The following is a 16,845-nucleotide window of genomic DNA, read 5'->3' on the forward strand; positions in this document are numbered from 1 at the left end:
TGCTCAGCCTGAAGAAGAGAAGGCCTAGGGGGATCTTACCAATGAATTCCAAGAGCTGAAGGGAGGACACAGAAGACTGAGCCAGGCCCTTTTCAGTGGTGCCCACTGACAGGACAAGATGCAAGGGGCACAAACTGAAACAAAGGAGGTCCCCTCTGACCTTCAGGAAATGCTTCTGCACTGTGTGGGTGACAGAGCACTGGCACAGGTTGCCCAGAGAGGTTGCAGTGATCTCCTTGGAGATCTTCAAAAGCCACCTGGACATGGTCTTTGTAAGCAGGGGGGTTAGACCACATGGCCTCCAGAGGCCCCATCTAACCTCAACCATTCTGTGACCATTACGACTATAAAAGTTCAGAAAGCAAGAAATTTATCAGAACAGACTTCAGGATGTGAAATACCAGTAAAGCTAACACCAAATAAACTTCATTTTCAAAGTTTCAAGTACTTCAAAAACAGACATACAACATGGTATTTTGTTGTGCCTCTTTCTTTCTCCCCCTCCCCCCCCCTTTTTTTTTCCCAATGCAAATGTTATCTGCTATATTTTGGATAAGTGGTGTTCAGGGTCACTTGGTTCATTTTTACAGAGGTATTGCCAATACAAATGAACCACTGACATAACAAAGATAATTATGTGTCAATAAAATAAGTATAAACTACATATTGTATATAACCAATCCATAAAATGGTACATCAGGATTTGCAAAGGTCATGACAATGCTGAAAATAAAAAAGCTTATAAACATTCTGTACCACACACACTGTTACCTAGAAAGGTTGCCCTTTCCTGTTTCTCCAATTAATATTCATAGGTTTGTTTGTTGGTCTTATATTTGTGCAGAAACCCTCCCTAATATAAAACGAGTCTAAGCCACAAGTTTGTACAGAATATGAACTTATTCCTCTGCCAACATTAGTTTCCTTATACTAATAGAGGAATATAACTAAGGGATCAATAAGGATACGTGAAATGTCACCCTTTTAAGCGCGTATCAGAAAGAAAAGGCAATTAGTTAGTAAACACATAATTAAATTTTGGATAGCAGAGTAAGTTTTGCCCAGGGGATATGATCCTTGCATTTATTTTGCTCTTCCATTATGGGTCATAAGGAAAGGATTAGCATTTATAATCACGTTGCCATTCCTGACCCCTTGCTACACTACATTTGCAGGAACAGAACATGGACTTACATCTCCTCAAGATCACATGAGTTCTTAAAATTATTTTTTCTGTTATTGATTCTTCTGCAATGATAATATTTGAAAAGTAAGAATATGCTGAGCATAATAAAATATATGCTATATGAACACTGGATATTATCTGATAGCACACAAAAGGAGTGGAATCAGAATTTGTTTGCTTTTAGAAACTGTGTAAATGTGCCATTTCCTGAATAACCGCAGAAATTCTTTGCTTAGAACAGGAAACATGCACAATATTGCCAGGTAAAAGATGCTCATCTGAACTGTTGCTCAGACAGTGGTGTGCCTTACTAAAGAAATTATCCTCTCTTGTATTCCTTGTTTAACTTTTGATTAGCAACTGCCACGTAGTTCTAAAACAGTGCACTATCAATTTATTACCCTGGCAATACCGGTATTTATTTATCAAACATGGATAAGACCTGTTCTGCCAACCAAAAACTGAGCACCAGATGGTTTTGATACAATTTTAACTACTTCATGATTGAACGTCTTCTAAATTCTTAAATGCTCCCATACTTGTCTGAGACCAATGAGGCTCTTTAGCAGATTCAAGCCTGTGTTTTAAGGTGTAGCATTCTAAGACTCCTACAGGAATTATACTACTAACAAAATCAAGCAATGCACATAATATAATGATTATCCAATAATTCTCTTTTCCATCCTCTATATTTTATTTTTACTGTCATCTTTGACTTGCATTTCACTTTTACATATACCATTTTTCTTTAGGGCTGAAAGATGACCATTTCTGTGAACCAGTGACACACAAACCCAATACCCAGCTTCAAAAGAAAATGTTGTTAAAATAAGTATGAGTAACATCACAGTATAATATTTAGAGGGAAAAAATAAGAAACAAAACCAGTATCTGTGAATTTACAGATTATTATTATAATTAATTATATAGAAAAAGTTGTTGATTTTAGATTTTGAAGAACAAAAGGCTAAAATAACTGTATGGCCAGAACAAACTAGAAACATAAAAAAACACTGGCATCTGAACAGAATAAAAATTAAAATGCTGACCTCCAAAGAAAAAAAAAGTATGCAAAAAGTACACAAACTCAGGAAGTGCTGGTGCATTTTTACACTACTACTATTATTACTGGAATTAGTATCTTAGCTAATAAGCAGTAATTTCATGTTCTTCATTCCAAAACATTCTGATAAACAACATCTTAGGAACTAAAAACCCAATGGTAAGTCGGAAATATGTCAAAAATAGTACAGAAGACTGTAAAAATCATTTCATTTATAAAAGGAAAATAGTCTCTCTTATGATTAGTTAGGAGTTTTTGTGTTTAATGACCTATTGAGATACTTTCACATAAACTCACGTTATTGCTTCTCCAAATGTTTCAAGCTGAAAATCATACCTTTCACATCTTCGTCTTCAATGGTTGTATTGGAACTCTCTGTTGATTCCTGTTGAGAAATAAATATAAGCAGAATGTATAAAACAAGCCAAGTCTTACTTGCGTGCCTTTGAAAATTACAGTTAGTTACAGGTATCATGCAAAGCCTTGAAGCAGGGTGGGATGTAATTCACAAACAAATGGTCACAAACCAGTTGAGACATTTCCAACCTGAAACTGATGCCAAACATTGCCGCTCACTACAAAAGGGAACATAAATACATTTCCTGCTGTCTAATGCATTTACTTCACAGGAATGTAAAGGCAACATTTTTCTTAATCATCCAACTGTACAAAGTCCATCTGAAATGTTATATGAATTACCTCAGCCAAGTAGGAGGAGAGCTTGCCATTTTAACTGATTAACCAGTGATTAACCAACTGTGTAAAGTCATTCCAGTCCAATTTTTAAATATGCAGATTTCTTCACTCTGCAATTCTCAATTGTTTCTCCACTCTCTTACACAGTATGCATTAAAATTAAGTTTCCCAGTGATTTTAGGAATTTGGATAAATTTCTATCATTTTTCTGTTGCTTTTGTGATTAAAAAAGAATCAAAGCAAACAGTGAATGGGTAAGTTTATAACAACTTCGACAAACTGAGGTATCTTTGTAGCAGTATTCCTCAAGCAACCATCCAGAGGAATGACTTGTCTATCAGAAAGTTTATACTTAAAACCACCGCATGGTTAAAATGGCAAGAATACTGCATCTCACTCTTTCATAAATTACCAGAAACATGAAATATTACAGGAAAATTCAACAGGGCACTGTCAAATCTAATAAGTAAATTTTTTTTGAAAGCCTGCTAGCTTTTAACCTTGATTTTTTTTTTATCTGTGTATTTTTTTTGAAAAGATCAGTATTTTTTGTCTTTAACTCTCAGCTCAATAGCAAAGGGACTAATTGGGCTAATTTTTACTGAGGGATGGAACCTGGAGGTGGTATTGTATTTAACTTTTAAAAGGATTTTACAATTAAATAATAAAATCTAAATTTGACAGTGCCCTTTATTTACCATCTCCTCATAAGGCTGAGTCAAAAGAATGTTCAAACAGTTAATGCGTTACTTGGACCTTAAAAAACAAAACACATGTGCATCCATAAATAAAACTATATGAATCAACTCTCACACAAACAAAACCAAACAAGTCACCATGCTTTTCTGGTACTGGCGGGTGTTAGATGTTTCACTCTACACAGATGTATCATGCTCTTTCACTTCAAGTATTAGGTACTTAAAAGTAAACAAAAACCCCACATGAAAACAAGTTGTAAACACCATGCACAAGCTCACACAGCAGATGTAGCCTGTAATATTGAAGCATCCACTCCAGTTGCCATACTATAACGATCAGTTTTTCAGACAAATTTAGGAGTAACTCTCCGCATTAAGTGATTTGCTTGTCTGCTGTGACCTTTTGGGACATTGAGCATTTTAATTGCTATGATTATATATTACAGTCAAGTAGATGTAGTCATGCCAATATTGTATTTGTGGTTTATTTTTTTTGGTCTTTAGTGGACTTTAGCAACAAAGCTTAGATTAGCATTTCCAAACAGGCTGTTTGTTGCCTTTGAGTTAAAACTTGGGGAGCTGAAAAAGTAGTAACATGAAAATAACAGCTCGAAGTTCTACAGAGGTACATAAAGGAATGGAGAACACAAGCACAATACACACCATCAGCATGTTCATGCTTCAGAAATGCCTGCATGCGTTATTTTTTCACTCAGATTCAATCCTTCTCCCATAAAATAATCACAAGTAGTTAGACTAGATGAATGAAATGACAAATGTTTAAGTCAGCACTGTAAACGGGGAAATTTTTGTTGAAGAGTAAATTCTTTGCAGGAAACCTAGGAACATGTGTTATATGGAAATGATATTTCCTGTCCCTTTTCAAGTCCATGCATGAAAAAAAAACCAAACAAACAAAACATGTTTTAGGAACCAGCTGCCAAACACAAACACCACAATACGCAAGAAAAGGAAAACAGCATGAAGAAAATGTATAAAAATAAAAAGACCTCTTGATCACTTGAAATGTTAATTTTTTTGAAACTGCTCAATGATGTTATGGAAGAAAACCAAAGTCCTGTGCAAAACATGGTATATAAACATGCTGAGAAACAGCAGATGGGATAAACTGAAATTATGTCTTTATCTAAGGTGACAACTGCACATAAAACTCATTATAACATCACCACACTCTGACAACAGCATTCTTTTTTTTTTTTTTTTTTTTTTTTAACTTAAAATGGAGAATTTTTGGCTGGAACAATTAGTACACAATGCTCCCTGAGACTGGTTGCATGGGGTACTGAGCTCTGCCAATTGCTGCCAACTCCCCCAAGAGTTTGAGATGCACAGCAACCAGCAGAACACATGCAGCAGATGAACACAGATGAAACAGGCTCAAGAGACGCCAGGTGTAACAAACGCAGAAATGAGATTTTGCTCCATAAATTCCTGAAACGGCCCTACTCTGTTGTGGAATAGTGGATGAAATGTGTGGTTTGGAAAGGCAAGATGGAGTTGATTCTTTCTGAATACCTTATTTCCATCAGGGTTGTGGATTACTGTAGTTTGGGGCTCCTGAGCAAGAACAAAATAAGAGAAAGAGTTCTCATTGGTAAATACATTCTCATTAGTGTGAGGGAGTGCAAGAAGAGCCAGCTCACAAATGCTGAACAGTGACAAGAGCTAGAACAAATGTTAACTATTGCCAGAGGATGAAACTGGATGCCTCTAATAAATATTTCCTCAACAGCAAGCCAGCAAAAAAAGACCATCTCACCTAATGCAGCAGCATGCAAAGACCTTATTCATGACCAATGTATACAGGGCTTTGAAGCTCCGGAGACCTGCAGAGGCTCTCTTTTTCACAAGGTCACACTAAAGGCTTTGCCAGGCCAGACAAGAAGGCCAGGAATGACCTCTTTTCTTTAAGCATGTTTGCTTGTATTAGTATTAACACAACAATGGTCTATAAAAGTACAGATGGATTGATAAAGGATAAGCTAAGTACCTACAAACACTACTGTGTTTAGGAATGTGCAGATTGTTACCAACTGATGCCCAGGCAGAGCTGCACAGGATAAGTGAAAGAGATCTTTTAAAAGTGTATTTTATCTTTTTTTAAAGGATTTGGGGAAACTAATAATAAAACAGATTAAATAATCATTGAAATGGCAGTTAGCCAGCATGCTTTCAGCACTGACCATTGTCCTTTGTGACTATGTCTGGAAACACAGACCATATACTCATATATGAAACCTGCTACCTGTTAACTGGTCCTTGAAATTACTTAGCAATGTATGCTTCAGTACCAGTTGCCCAAAAATTGAAGATGAAAAATCTCTCCCAATGTGTGTAAGAATTATCCACATTTCCTAAGTGATGCATGCATGCATATGGGACACAATGCCTCACAAAATTAGGTACTTACACACTGGCATTCATATTTGTGAGCCACATGTATGCCTAAGAAATAGGAGATACTAATAAAAGCAAGATTGCAACAGAAACATTCATGAACGGCACTGATTAGTAATATGTGCCTAGCAGAGCTTATTAATGAGTAATATCTGCTGCAGCTTTAATGCAAGAGAAGTAGTGAAAATGTTTAGGACTATATGCCTCTCGATCCTTGGGAAGACTTGCAAAGTCCTGCTGAGTCTCAGCAAATATGGAATGAAAATCTGAATAAGGTCTATTTTATGGTTGCCTAGCAATAATCCTGTTAGCTCTCCTTGATATCAATACTCATACTAAGACAAAAGCAGAGAAAATAATAGATTTTTTTTTTTTCTCCAAAAGGTTAGCGTTAAAAAGATTCAAACAATCATCAGGCAAAGAGCTAAGAGCAACATAAAGCACATTCTACTCACTTTCTGGCACAGCATGCAAAAAAATCCAACTACAGTTACAAATGCTATGACTCTACTGCATCCAGCTTCCACGTAATGTTTTCTATTAATAAACACGCTGTAACAATGGTCTTCCTCACACACAAAAAAACATAACTCAAACAAAAGTTTTTTTTCAAAAACCTGTTCTTAGAAAGCAAACAGTGTAAAAGCATGAAAAAAAAAAAAAAAAAAAAAAGAGGGAAGAACAAACAGAAGACAGTCAAAAACTTCAAGATAGCATGAGAAGGAAGATTCCAGGTATACCAGCGCCGGGGTAGGAATATTTTCCTTGGGGCTGGTTACCACGTTCGTTTTGTTGTTTATCTGTAGGTATGCAGAAAATAGAAACAGACAGGCCTTAGAACTCTTGGTAGGCAACGCATCTATATCTCTCTGTATAGAACATCTATATACAGATATAGATATCTATATATAGATATAGATATGGAAATAAAGAATCACAGAAAGATGAACTTATGAACTTGGAAGAACACTAACAATAGATCTGATAGCTAGCTGCAACTCCTCCAAACATGCTAGCTACCGGTTTTCAGATGCACTATAAGTTCTGTATGAGGTATAGATGACTTCAGCTGTGACACTTAAAAGAACAGAAAGCCTTTAAATAGCAGCTAAACACATATAAAAAGAAAAAAGAATTATTATGGGTTTGAAGAGAGTACTAAATAGCCATTGTGATTTCTTGTCATGCAACAGTATTAAATAATTGCACCCAATTGTACTTAGTTTCTAATCACCAATCACTAGCGTAAATAATATTTGGTTATTCATAGCTCTTCAAATATCTACACATTTGTTCTACTGTCTTCTGGGAACAGACCTGAATAAATATAACTGATGCTGGAAAGAGACTGGCGCCCCTTCATCTTTTTTGGTGTCACTTACTACAGAACAATTGCCAGCTGTGATTTTTTTTTTCTTTTTTGTGATTTCAAGAATCCTGCAGTAACTGAGTATCAGCCTTTCAGTTTAGTACTATGAACTGAAAGTGTAAGGTTTCACACTACAGCATCTGTAATCTTAATACACAAATCACTGCGTATCTGCTTAATTTACATGTAGGCCACCACACTAATTCTTAAGCTTTGCACAGTACCACACTTTTACAAAATTTTTGGCCTTTACTTACATAATCTCTTAGTTCAAATAAGTTGTTTAGCAATGAGATTGAAGTTGTCTGATTCTTTAAATCCATTTTTTAAATTCAGCTTTCATAAATACCATGAAAGGAACAGAAATACTAAAAGTCATGTACCAAGCCACTTTTTACATGCACTAGAAAGCAAGATTAAAGTATAGGTAAAAATTAGTCCGAAATATGTCATTTTTCTTTAACAATTATTAGGAAATATTTTCATGTACATTTCAGTTATGTCTAAATTTAACAAGAACAATCCAAAGCAGCATGCAGAACTGGGTGCATAGATATAGAGTCTGGAAAGACTTTGATCAAAAATGAACTTCTACTGAACCTTTTAGTCACAGTGTTTAATAATATACTTGCAAAACAAACGAACAGAAGTTCAAAATTGTTTCATTATTGAATTTTTGTAAAAATTTAAATAACTTCATCATTTAAAGAAGAACTCTAGCAATTTTGGGGTCAGCTTGTAAAGTATTTTTTCTTCTAAAAGAAAAGCCTTTCTAAAACCAATTAGAAAATTAAGATGTGCTACGTAATAAATACAAAAAAGCATAAGGAATGAGTAAGTCCTAGAATAGTAGCTGTACAAAGAGCTGTACAGTAAACATCTGGCTTTTAATTTAAATTTCCCAATGACCGTAGCCTCGGATGAAGTATTCAGCTTCTCAGTGGTGCAGGCTGTGAAGCGTTTCAAGTTCGGTCTGTGCCAATGTTTTGCGAAATTCAAACCTTTGGAAGTTAGCATCACTGGGGAAAGTTACTGAACTTAATATCGTTGACAATTTTTCATGATTATTTTACTTTGGTAGAGGTATAGCAGGAACTAAGCCTGCAGCTAACCTGAAGTCTTACAGAAGGCATGTCTAGGTTCTAGAAACATCAACAGGGTTTGCATTACTTAATTACAGACTGCAAACTTCCTTACCCTAATAAATATTTAACTGACTTAAAAAAAAAAAAAAAAAGTCAGGGAATGTTTTGATACTAGATGTAATCTAGTAATATTTGTGATAGACCCGTTCTCCCATATAAGATCAAAATAATTTTCTTTAAGATCAATGTCATGCTGTAGAGCACTGTGAACACGAAACACTTTTTTTTTTTTTTATTTAAACAATGATCTTTCTACAGAAATACCTATTAAGAGAAAATGAGTTATTATTGAGTTCCAAGTGTTTATTTTATGGCCCCAATTAGCTTAGTTATTGCCAAATAAGTTTCATTCATCTATTCACTGTTACATACTCAGTGATATTTCAGCCAAAAGTTTCAGGGGTATCTGAGCTCAAGACAGGGAGAAAAAAAATACCTTGGTGCATAATTTCATTTCAAGAAGACATACATATTAGTGAGTATTTTATATACCAACTAACTTGCTTAGATATTTATGGGACTGTGAAATTGGCAAAACCTGAACTCCTTACTCAGGAAAAACCTTAAAAAACACCCAGCTACTTCAGTAAAAGGAAGTTCTCTATAGCAGAATTATGGAACATCAAGAATACATACAACGCTGCTTGATGGCATACTAAATCTTCTAAACCAGGAGAAAAGTCATGTATCCAGTTATATAACTGAAAGTTCTTATTTTGGTGACAGCCTAGTCATCAAAAAAACTATGAACAAAAAGCACCTAACAAAAGGCACAGATACACATTAGCAAAAATGTGAGGAAAGAAATGAATATTTCACGAGATTTCATACAGTTCTATTCCCGTAGCTTAAAAAAAAAAAAAAAAAGTGATATGCCAAACAAAAGCTTGTTGTTGAATACATAATGAAAACAGGTTAATCAAATTCCAATTCCAATTTTGCCTGAGTAAGGAGAGCAGGCTTGGGTCCATACTCCCTTGGTGAAAGTCCTATAAAAATAAACAATATCCATTACAGCTACTGCTGAAAACTGCAGGAAATATATTCAAAACTTCTTAGTAACATAATGAGAATATAGCATTCATTAGTAAAAGCAGAAAGAGATAGCAATTCAAAATTATTTCTTCTGTACTTTTATACTAGAATATACTTCTGTATATTATTTATTCTGAACTTTCAAACTTAGAGAGAAATCATCAATAAGCCTTATACTTTCTCTCTCCCACAGAACACATAACTTGTGTTTTTTTTTCGCTTGTATGTTAACACACATTGTGTATTTTGCATATATTTTAACAGAAGAGGGAAATGGTTTAAAAGGGAAAAAATCATGTTAAACAATTATTCTAAAGCTCAGTTATACCAAAGTGGTGATCTTCTGTTTGTTGTGAAGAAGGAAAACTTATACTAGCACACCACTTGTCAAGAGCCATTCTTTTAGGTCTGATCATGGTGCAGGCTGGACACACACAAATGCTCCAAACATCTGGACATGACTGTAGAATCATTACAGGTCTTTTGTCAAAATATTATAAAAATATTTTAAGAAACAAAACCTGCATCTTGGGATTTAAGCTTGCACATTATACTTCGGTAATGAAAAGTTAAAGCACATCGCATTTGGGCTACTAGAAATATCTTCAGCACACTTTTCCAGTAATCCTCATTTGGCCACTGTTACCACTGATCCTCTGTCACTGAAAATATTTGTTCACCCAAAGAGACAACTATTTTCCTATATAAATACATGCCTGTCCACACCTGACCAGAACCTTCTTGCTTTTCAAGGAGAGTTGCGCTTCCCAGTTATAGGTGTGGATGAGGAGCATTTGCCATTCCTCTACCCACAGCAGCAGCAGAAGCTGGCAGGGACATCACAGCACATCATCACGAATATCGCAAAATTCATATTCAAAACCATATTCAACAGGGTACAGTAAGTTGCTGGTCTGTTGGGACCGCAGAGGCCAAATGAATACATGGCTATAGAGAAGGCTGAAGAGTAAGAAAAGAGGCTGACTGTCAGTTGGGATGCTTTGTGATGAAAATTGGAGCCGTGAAGGAAGTTAGTTGGGAGGCTGTAGTAAGGACAGACTGTGAAGTTGTTTTCCTGATTCCTAAGCATTTAGCATGGCACCCTGATCTATAGTTGCTCAGTTAAATCAATACTATTTTATTGTGCACAACAATGTAGTTTGTGTTACATTTTATGATAGTAATACTATTAGCTTTAAATGCAAAGAGATTTTAAAGATTAATGGAAGGCTGTTATAAAATTACTATTTTGTTACTATTTTTATTTACCAAGGACAGCTGCATTGGCCAATGTTACATCTACTTTTTGTTTGGTTTTGTATGTCCCCAGGTAAAAAAAAATATAAAAATCTTGCTTGAAAGAACTGCAGAACAATTCATATAGCAACTGCAGGCTTAAAATTCACAAGATTGTACTGTAAAGTCTTGCAGCTTCTTGCAGTATGTTAACAAAACTAAATGCAACTGTTTGATTTCTAGGTGTGAACGTTTCACCGTAGGAAAAATCTGTCAGATAAAGATCCTCACCATCATCTGAACACTCGAACTGGACTTCCTTTTCTGAATTGACCAGTCAGAGAGAAAGGAAAAGAAGAAAATGTGACTGGTTGGATTTAAAGTATCAATGCATGGAGTACAGTATATATTTTTTTTTCTCTTTTTAATAGGAAAAAACTTAAGCTGTAGGAAGAAGTGGAAAAATGCTATGGAGAATATAGTAACTATAAAAGAAATGACCAAAATAGACTTCCCCCGATGTAAATTTACTCCCTTTGCTCCACATGACCATGCAGACAAAAAGCAGATATATAGCGTGCTGAAATCCAAAATATCGTATCCCAGCAAGTGTAATTTAGGCAAAATTTTGGCAACAATTGTTTGCTGTATTATATTAAAAATTGAGATATAACAAATACATTGTAGACCTGTAGGAGGAACGATATTTATAAAGGAATATCTGTTCAGTTAAGTACATAAAATCTATATATTCCACAATAATCATGTTAAGGATTTTCCACAGAAATGACTGAGTAGTACAGATTGTGTGCTTCTCCATATAGCTAAGATACCTACTGCTTCTAAGTGAGAAGCACTGAAATCATAGTGTACTCACTTCATTTTGTCAGTGCCAAGATGTTTTTATAGGAAAAGTGTACATATTTGGGAGAACAGGGACAAATATACTACGAGTCTGGTGTTTAAGCATACAATGTTTTGTTAAAATAAAAAGTTAAGATTGAATAATAAATTAAAATTCAGATCTAAGACATACTCCTGAGAGAAAACATAGAGCAGAAGGATCTCTTTTGAATCATATAATGAAAGCTTTAAGCACTTATTTTAGTCTTCAGGAGTCCTCAGAGAAAATAAATAAAATATTTTTCATTACTGAGTGAGATATATATATATAATTTTTTTTTTTTTTTGGCTGTTTTTCAAAGTATTTATTCAGAACACTCATTTGTGAAGAATCTCTCCTCCTGCAGGATCTGGTGACATGAGAATAGGAGCTCTAAATCATGTATGAAAGCTGCCAAAATGTTCCCTTCTTAGCAAGATCTATTCATCAAGATGAGCTGATTTGTTGAGATACTAAACCCCTCGAGTTCTGCCAAATATAGCAAGTATATCTGGCAGGATACACCTCATGTGGAGCCAAGCCTACCAGTAAAACTTTTGGTCTTCCAAGGAATCTAATGAAAAGTCAAGGAGAAATATGGAGGCAATAGAGCTGCAGACAAGCACTGATACCTAGCCATCTAACATGGCCACCACCAAAACATCATTTATATTTATAAGCTAATTAATAACATTGAGTCACACAATCATCCTTCACTGAAACATCAATAAAACATTTTCTCCAGCAGTTTTCTATTTTCCACTTATTAAAATGCTTGTTTTTCAAATATTTATTTTATTTCTTTTTTTTTTTTTTAAAGTTTCACCTAACATTCACGACTTCAAATACATAATAAGAAGCACTTATTATCACATTTTATCATGAAAAGAAATAACAATACTCAAATCTAAGAATTGCCAGAAGTTACAGGTAGGTGGTGACTAAGAATATGTATTTTAAAGCATGTGTTTAACCTACCTTAACTCCATCCGGCTTTTTCAGTAAACTCTTGGCTGCTGTAAAATGAGACAAGTAATTTCAGTGTCAGACGGTCACCACTGAGGTCAATCAGCTGTGCAGCAAACCCCCATTGACTCCCTGCTGCACATACATTTTCAATTTCTATTTCCTCCTTTTGTTGCTCTGAGTACAGGAAATTAAATGTTGATAATGTTTAAGAAACTACAAATACCTCAGATACATCTCTTTTTCCACTGATTAAAGCTGATGGTTAACCGTAAAATACAAAACCTAGTTGTTAGGAACTTTTCTTGGTGGCGTACAGGAAACAGTTGCAGCTGGTATCTTAATGATGTTATTAATATAAGAGTGCCACAGAAATAACCTATATCACATCAGTAAAGTATCTCAAAAGCACAGTGAGGTACATGACTGCCTATTCCATTTAATGAAAAATGAACTGATTTTTAAAACATCACCTCTGAGCATGGTTTGTTGGGGACTTCCCACCAGGACAGTATCAGTCTCCTTGTGTGACAGGTCAGGGAACACAAATACGAAAGAACAATCTGCTAGTGAAGTTTTGATTTGGAGGAGTGCTTCTTGGGAGTTAATAATAAGGAATGGCAGCTTTGCCTCCAATGAGAAAAACCTGCCTGCCACTTTTCAATCATGTTGCACACTGATCAAAGTTCTTCAAAGTAAGTGGTGGGCAAAATCTCACTTGCCATGATTTTCTTAGGCTTTATATCCCACCACTTAAACTAGCACGAAGAACCAGGCCAAATTATTCCAAATTACTCAATTTGGAGGGCTAATGTGCAAGAAAACACACCACAGCCCAGAACCTGCAAGCATTACAGCAGAAAAATATGCGGGAAGACCTACTAAATTCAAATATACTATGCATTAAAATGCAAATGCTTGATGACTCACTGCCAATTCTTGAAGAATAATAAATTACAAAACAAGCCTTGTGGGTTTTTGTTTTATTGGTGTTTATGGTCCAATCTTCCTATTGAAAAGTATATCACAGCTTAGGTTGAAAGTGCCATTCTACCTACACTGTTTTACTCAGAAGTAGGAAGCTTTTTTGAAAGAGAAATGCTCCAGCTAACAAGCTGGCATTACCAAAGGGAGGTAGACCTTATATGAGCTCCCATCATTACTGGTATCCTTCCATTAAAACAAAACAAGATAAACCCCAAACTAGCCAAACAAAAAGAAATAATTGGAACTTGCTAGACTGAGGTTGCTCCAACCAGTTGAGGATTTTGGAGTTAATGAGTTATCTGTCTTAAAGTTGAAGTTCATTTGTGTATTTGTGGCTTACTCACTGGCTCCATCTGCATTAAGTGCTCATTTAGGTCTGTACAGGGTACAGAAAATGTAAGCCCACCTCAGAAATTGTACAGAAATAACTGATGTCCATTACTCTGCTGTTTACATTAAAAAAAAAAAAAAAAGAAAAAAAAGAACTGGATGATGAAGCCAGATTACCGTTTATAATTTCATGGATACATCACCCCTCCAAATGCGTTTTATAAACTATGGACATCAGCAAAGACTGCTGTTAAAACTCTCATAAGGGCTGTGATTTCCAACTAAATTAAGAGCAATAAATTTGCCTACATTATGTAACAAGAACAGTGTATATATTTTTTTTAATTTACAGAAGCATGTATTATTTAATTAATTATGTATTAATTAATTAATATTAATTAATATTTAAAATAAAGTGCCTTACAAAAATATGGGGGGGATAGGATAGGACCTGTGTGTTTGAAGGACCTGATACAACCAGGCATTCCAGAAAGTCATTTAGGGAAAGCAAAGGGGAAGAGATACTTCTACAACCTATGGCCAAAAAACCCAGAAGTTCATTGCTTTTGAAGCCTGTTTTATACCATTATAGTTTATAAAATTATGGGAAAATATACATTAACTCTTATAGGCTGCTGTTCATAACAAACTAGGTTCTTTGACTACAGTTATGCATAAAACTTCTGAGTTCTTTCAACGCTTAACCAACATTACATGTTATATGTGAAAAATTAAATAAAAGCCAGTAAAATGAAGGCACCAAAAGCAGTAACTACAGGTATTGTGTTTATGGCACTGCCAGCATGTCCTTTAAAATGTGCCTGGTATGGATTATTATGCAGTATTTTATGTTATAGGACATATTTCATACTCAGCTGCCTTTGCAATTGTTGTTTTTGGCTTGGAATGCTTTTTTAATTTTTATTTTCATTTTATATTTTAATTCATCTTTCTCTAAGCACAGATACTGCATACAAATCAAATATTTAAATAATTTGCAGTAGCAAAGCAATTAGCATATTCTAAATTAAGCCCACAATGAAAGATTTTTTGCAACTACAAGCAATAGCTATAAATAAAACCTAAGGCAGTGCTAATAAGCCAGAAAGCAGACTAAAGAGAAATGGCGTTGTGACAACATGAAGAAATTAAAGTGATTTAGGGCAAACAGCAATTTTGAAGAGAAAAAAGATGTTCCTTTCACGTGCTGAGGGTCTTACCTCACAAGAAATATACATTCCACATAAAAGGAAGAAAGAAAAAGGAAAATAAAACACTTTTATAACCACATTGTTATGGACAAATGACCTTCAAAAGCATGCTTTGCAATGAAATACAATGAATAAACAACTTGAAAAATAAAATGCCATCAACGGATACTATGGGGTCATTATGGTGTAAAACAGAGATGATAGGTGAAAAACTTCAAGAAAAAAAAAAGCCAAAACCCTGTTTGCTTTTCATGCCAAAATCACATTTTAAAATGACTTCAGCATTTTTCCTTCATGAAAGTTGGAACCAACTCTTACATGTACAGACAGTGACAGGTATGAAAAGTGATGAAAAATGATGTACTTGTTTGATATTTAAAAATAACTAAATTTTACAAAATACGCAGCCAACAGCATTCCCACCTTGAAAATGAACTGAAAGATGTTGGCAATTCATTAAGCCTTAACCCAATGAAATTTACATAAATGTAATCTTCTGTGTTGAATGTATATATTAAATATAGAAACCTAAGTAAGAAAGAACGTGTATTTCAAGTACTATGCTAATTGAACAAATTGTTTTTGCATTCATGATTATTTATTTTGGATGATTCAGATCTTATTATTATTCAAAACATGCCCAAAGCACTATCATGTTTTTGTCTATAAATTAAGTTACGCTCCAACAGTTACATCACCAGAGTAGGAGGATATGTAATATTACTAATTTTTAAATTTGGCATTCTTTTTAACTATGCCCTTAGGATCTTAAAAGGCAAAATGAAAAATACAGCATAGCATCATAGTTCCAGTAATACTGCTACTGAGGACAATTCTAACTCTACTAACAGCAAACATATTCTAGTTTTTGCTATTAAAATTTATTTAATATGAAGATCTAAATCTCCATGTACACTCACTACAAAATTATTTCATAAAGAGGAAACATCTCATTATAACAAACTAGGCAACAGAAGACAGGGAAAAGATGGACCAATTTTAGTACATTTCTTATTTCTTAGCAAAGCAATAAAGAATGGATGTTTTTTATTTTATTTTATTTTATTTTTTAATGCAAGATGTAATAGTTCTAGAATGAGATTTCACATATAGAAAAGTGACTTTTTGACTGTTGTTTGACCATACTTACTCATAGGGAATTATATGTATTATTTTCGATTTTCCTCCACCAAAATAAGAAAGGAAAATTCCATCTGTCTTTCAACAGATAGTACTAAACATGTAAAAAGAAGGAACGCACATTCTACTGAAAAATTACACCACTGATGTCTGCTACAAGTGATTCTATTTAGCCGAAATAGCTTAAATTCTCTTGCTTATTTCTGCAATGGAAAAAAAAAAGTGAGATAGATCATGTTATATGTTCCTTAATAACAAAGATCTTTGTGTACTAATAAATCCTAATTACACCTTAGTTATTGCAGACATCAAAATACATGTATAAAAACTCTATGAAACTGGAGTTCAATGAACATACCTGAGAAATTTCTGGTAGCCAGCATAGTTGTCAAAATGGCCCCCTGTGTATACATATATATTCTCAAATTAGCAACACACTTGTTTAAAATATTGAATGTGAACACAACAGGAAAAAAAGTAAA

The 16,845-nt window shown here is 34.4% G+C and overlaps 1 protein-coding gene across 25 annotated transcripts in view; it reads right to left on the reverse strand.

Annotated features, from left to right (window-relative positions):
* The window catches only part of CAMK2D (calcium/calmodulin dependent protein kinase II delta), a gene marked incomplete at its 3' end in the record, with an annotated part of 169,653 nt that overhangs the window by 25,207 nt on the left and 127,601 nt on the right, over positions 1 to 16,845 (reverse strand). For 3 of the 25 annotated variants that reach the window (XM_084517574.1, XM_084517582.1, XM_084517563.1), the window contains exons 12-17: positions 16,722 to 16,764; positions 12,708 to 12,745; positions 11,138 to 11,170; positions 6,802 to 6,861; positions 5,180 to 5,221; positions 2,586 to 2,634 (exon numbers count right to left, since the gene is read on the reverse strand). In XM_084517574.1, the coding sequence (XP_084373700.1) occupies positions 2,586 to 2,634; positions 5,180 to 5,221; positions 6,802 to 6,861; positions 11,138 to 11,170; positions 12,708 to 12,745; positions 16,722 to 16,764 (265 nt within the window). The remainder of the gene's footprint in view (positions 1 to 2,585; positions 2,635 to 5,179; positions 5,222 to 6,801; positions 6,862 to 11,137; positions 11,171 to 12,707; positions 12,746 to 16,721; positions 16,765 to 16,845) is intronic. The other 22 variants (XM_084517576.1, XM_084517578.1, XM_084517575.1 and 19 more) reach the window with 11 other exon arrangements.

The sequence above is a fragment of the Aythya ferina genome, assembly GCF_964211825.1.
Source record: "Aythya ferina genome assembly, chromosome: 4".
NCBI classification, from domain to species: domain Eukaryota; kingdom Metazoa; phylum Chordata; class Aves; order Anseriformes; family Anatidae; genus Aythya; species Aythya ferina.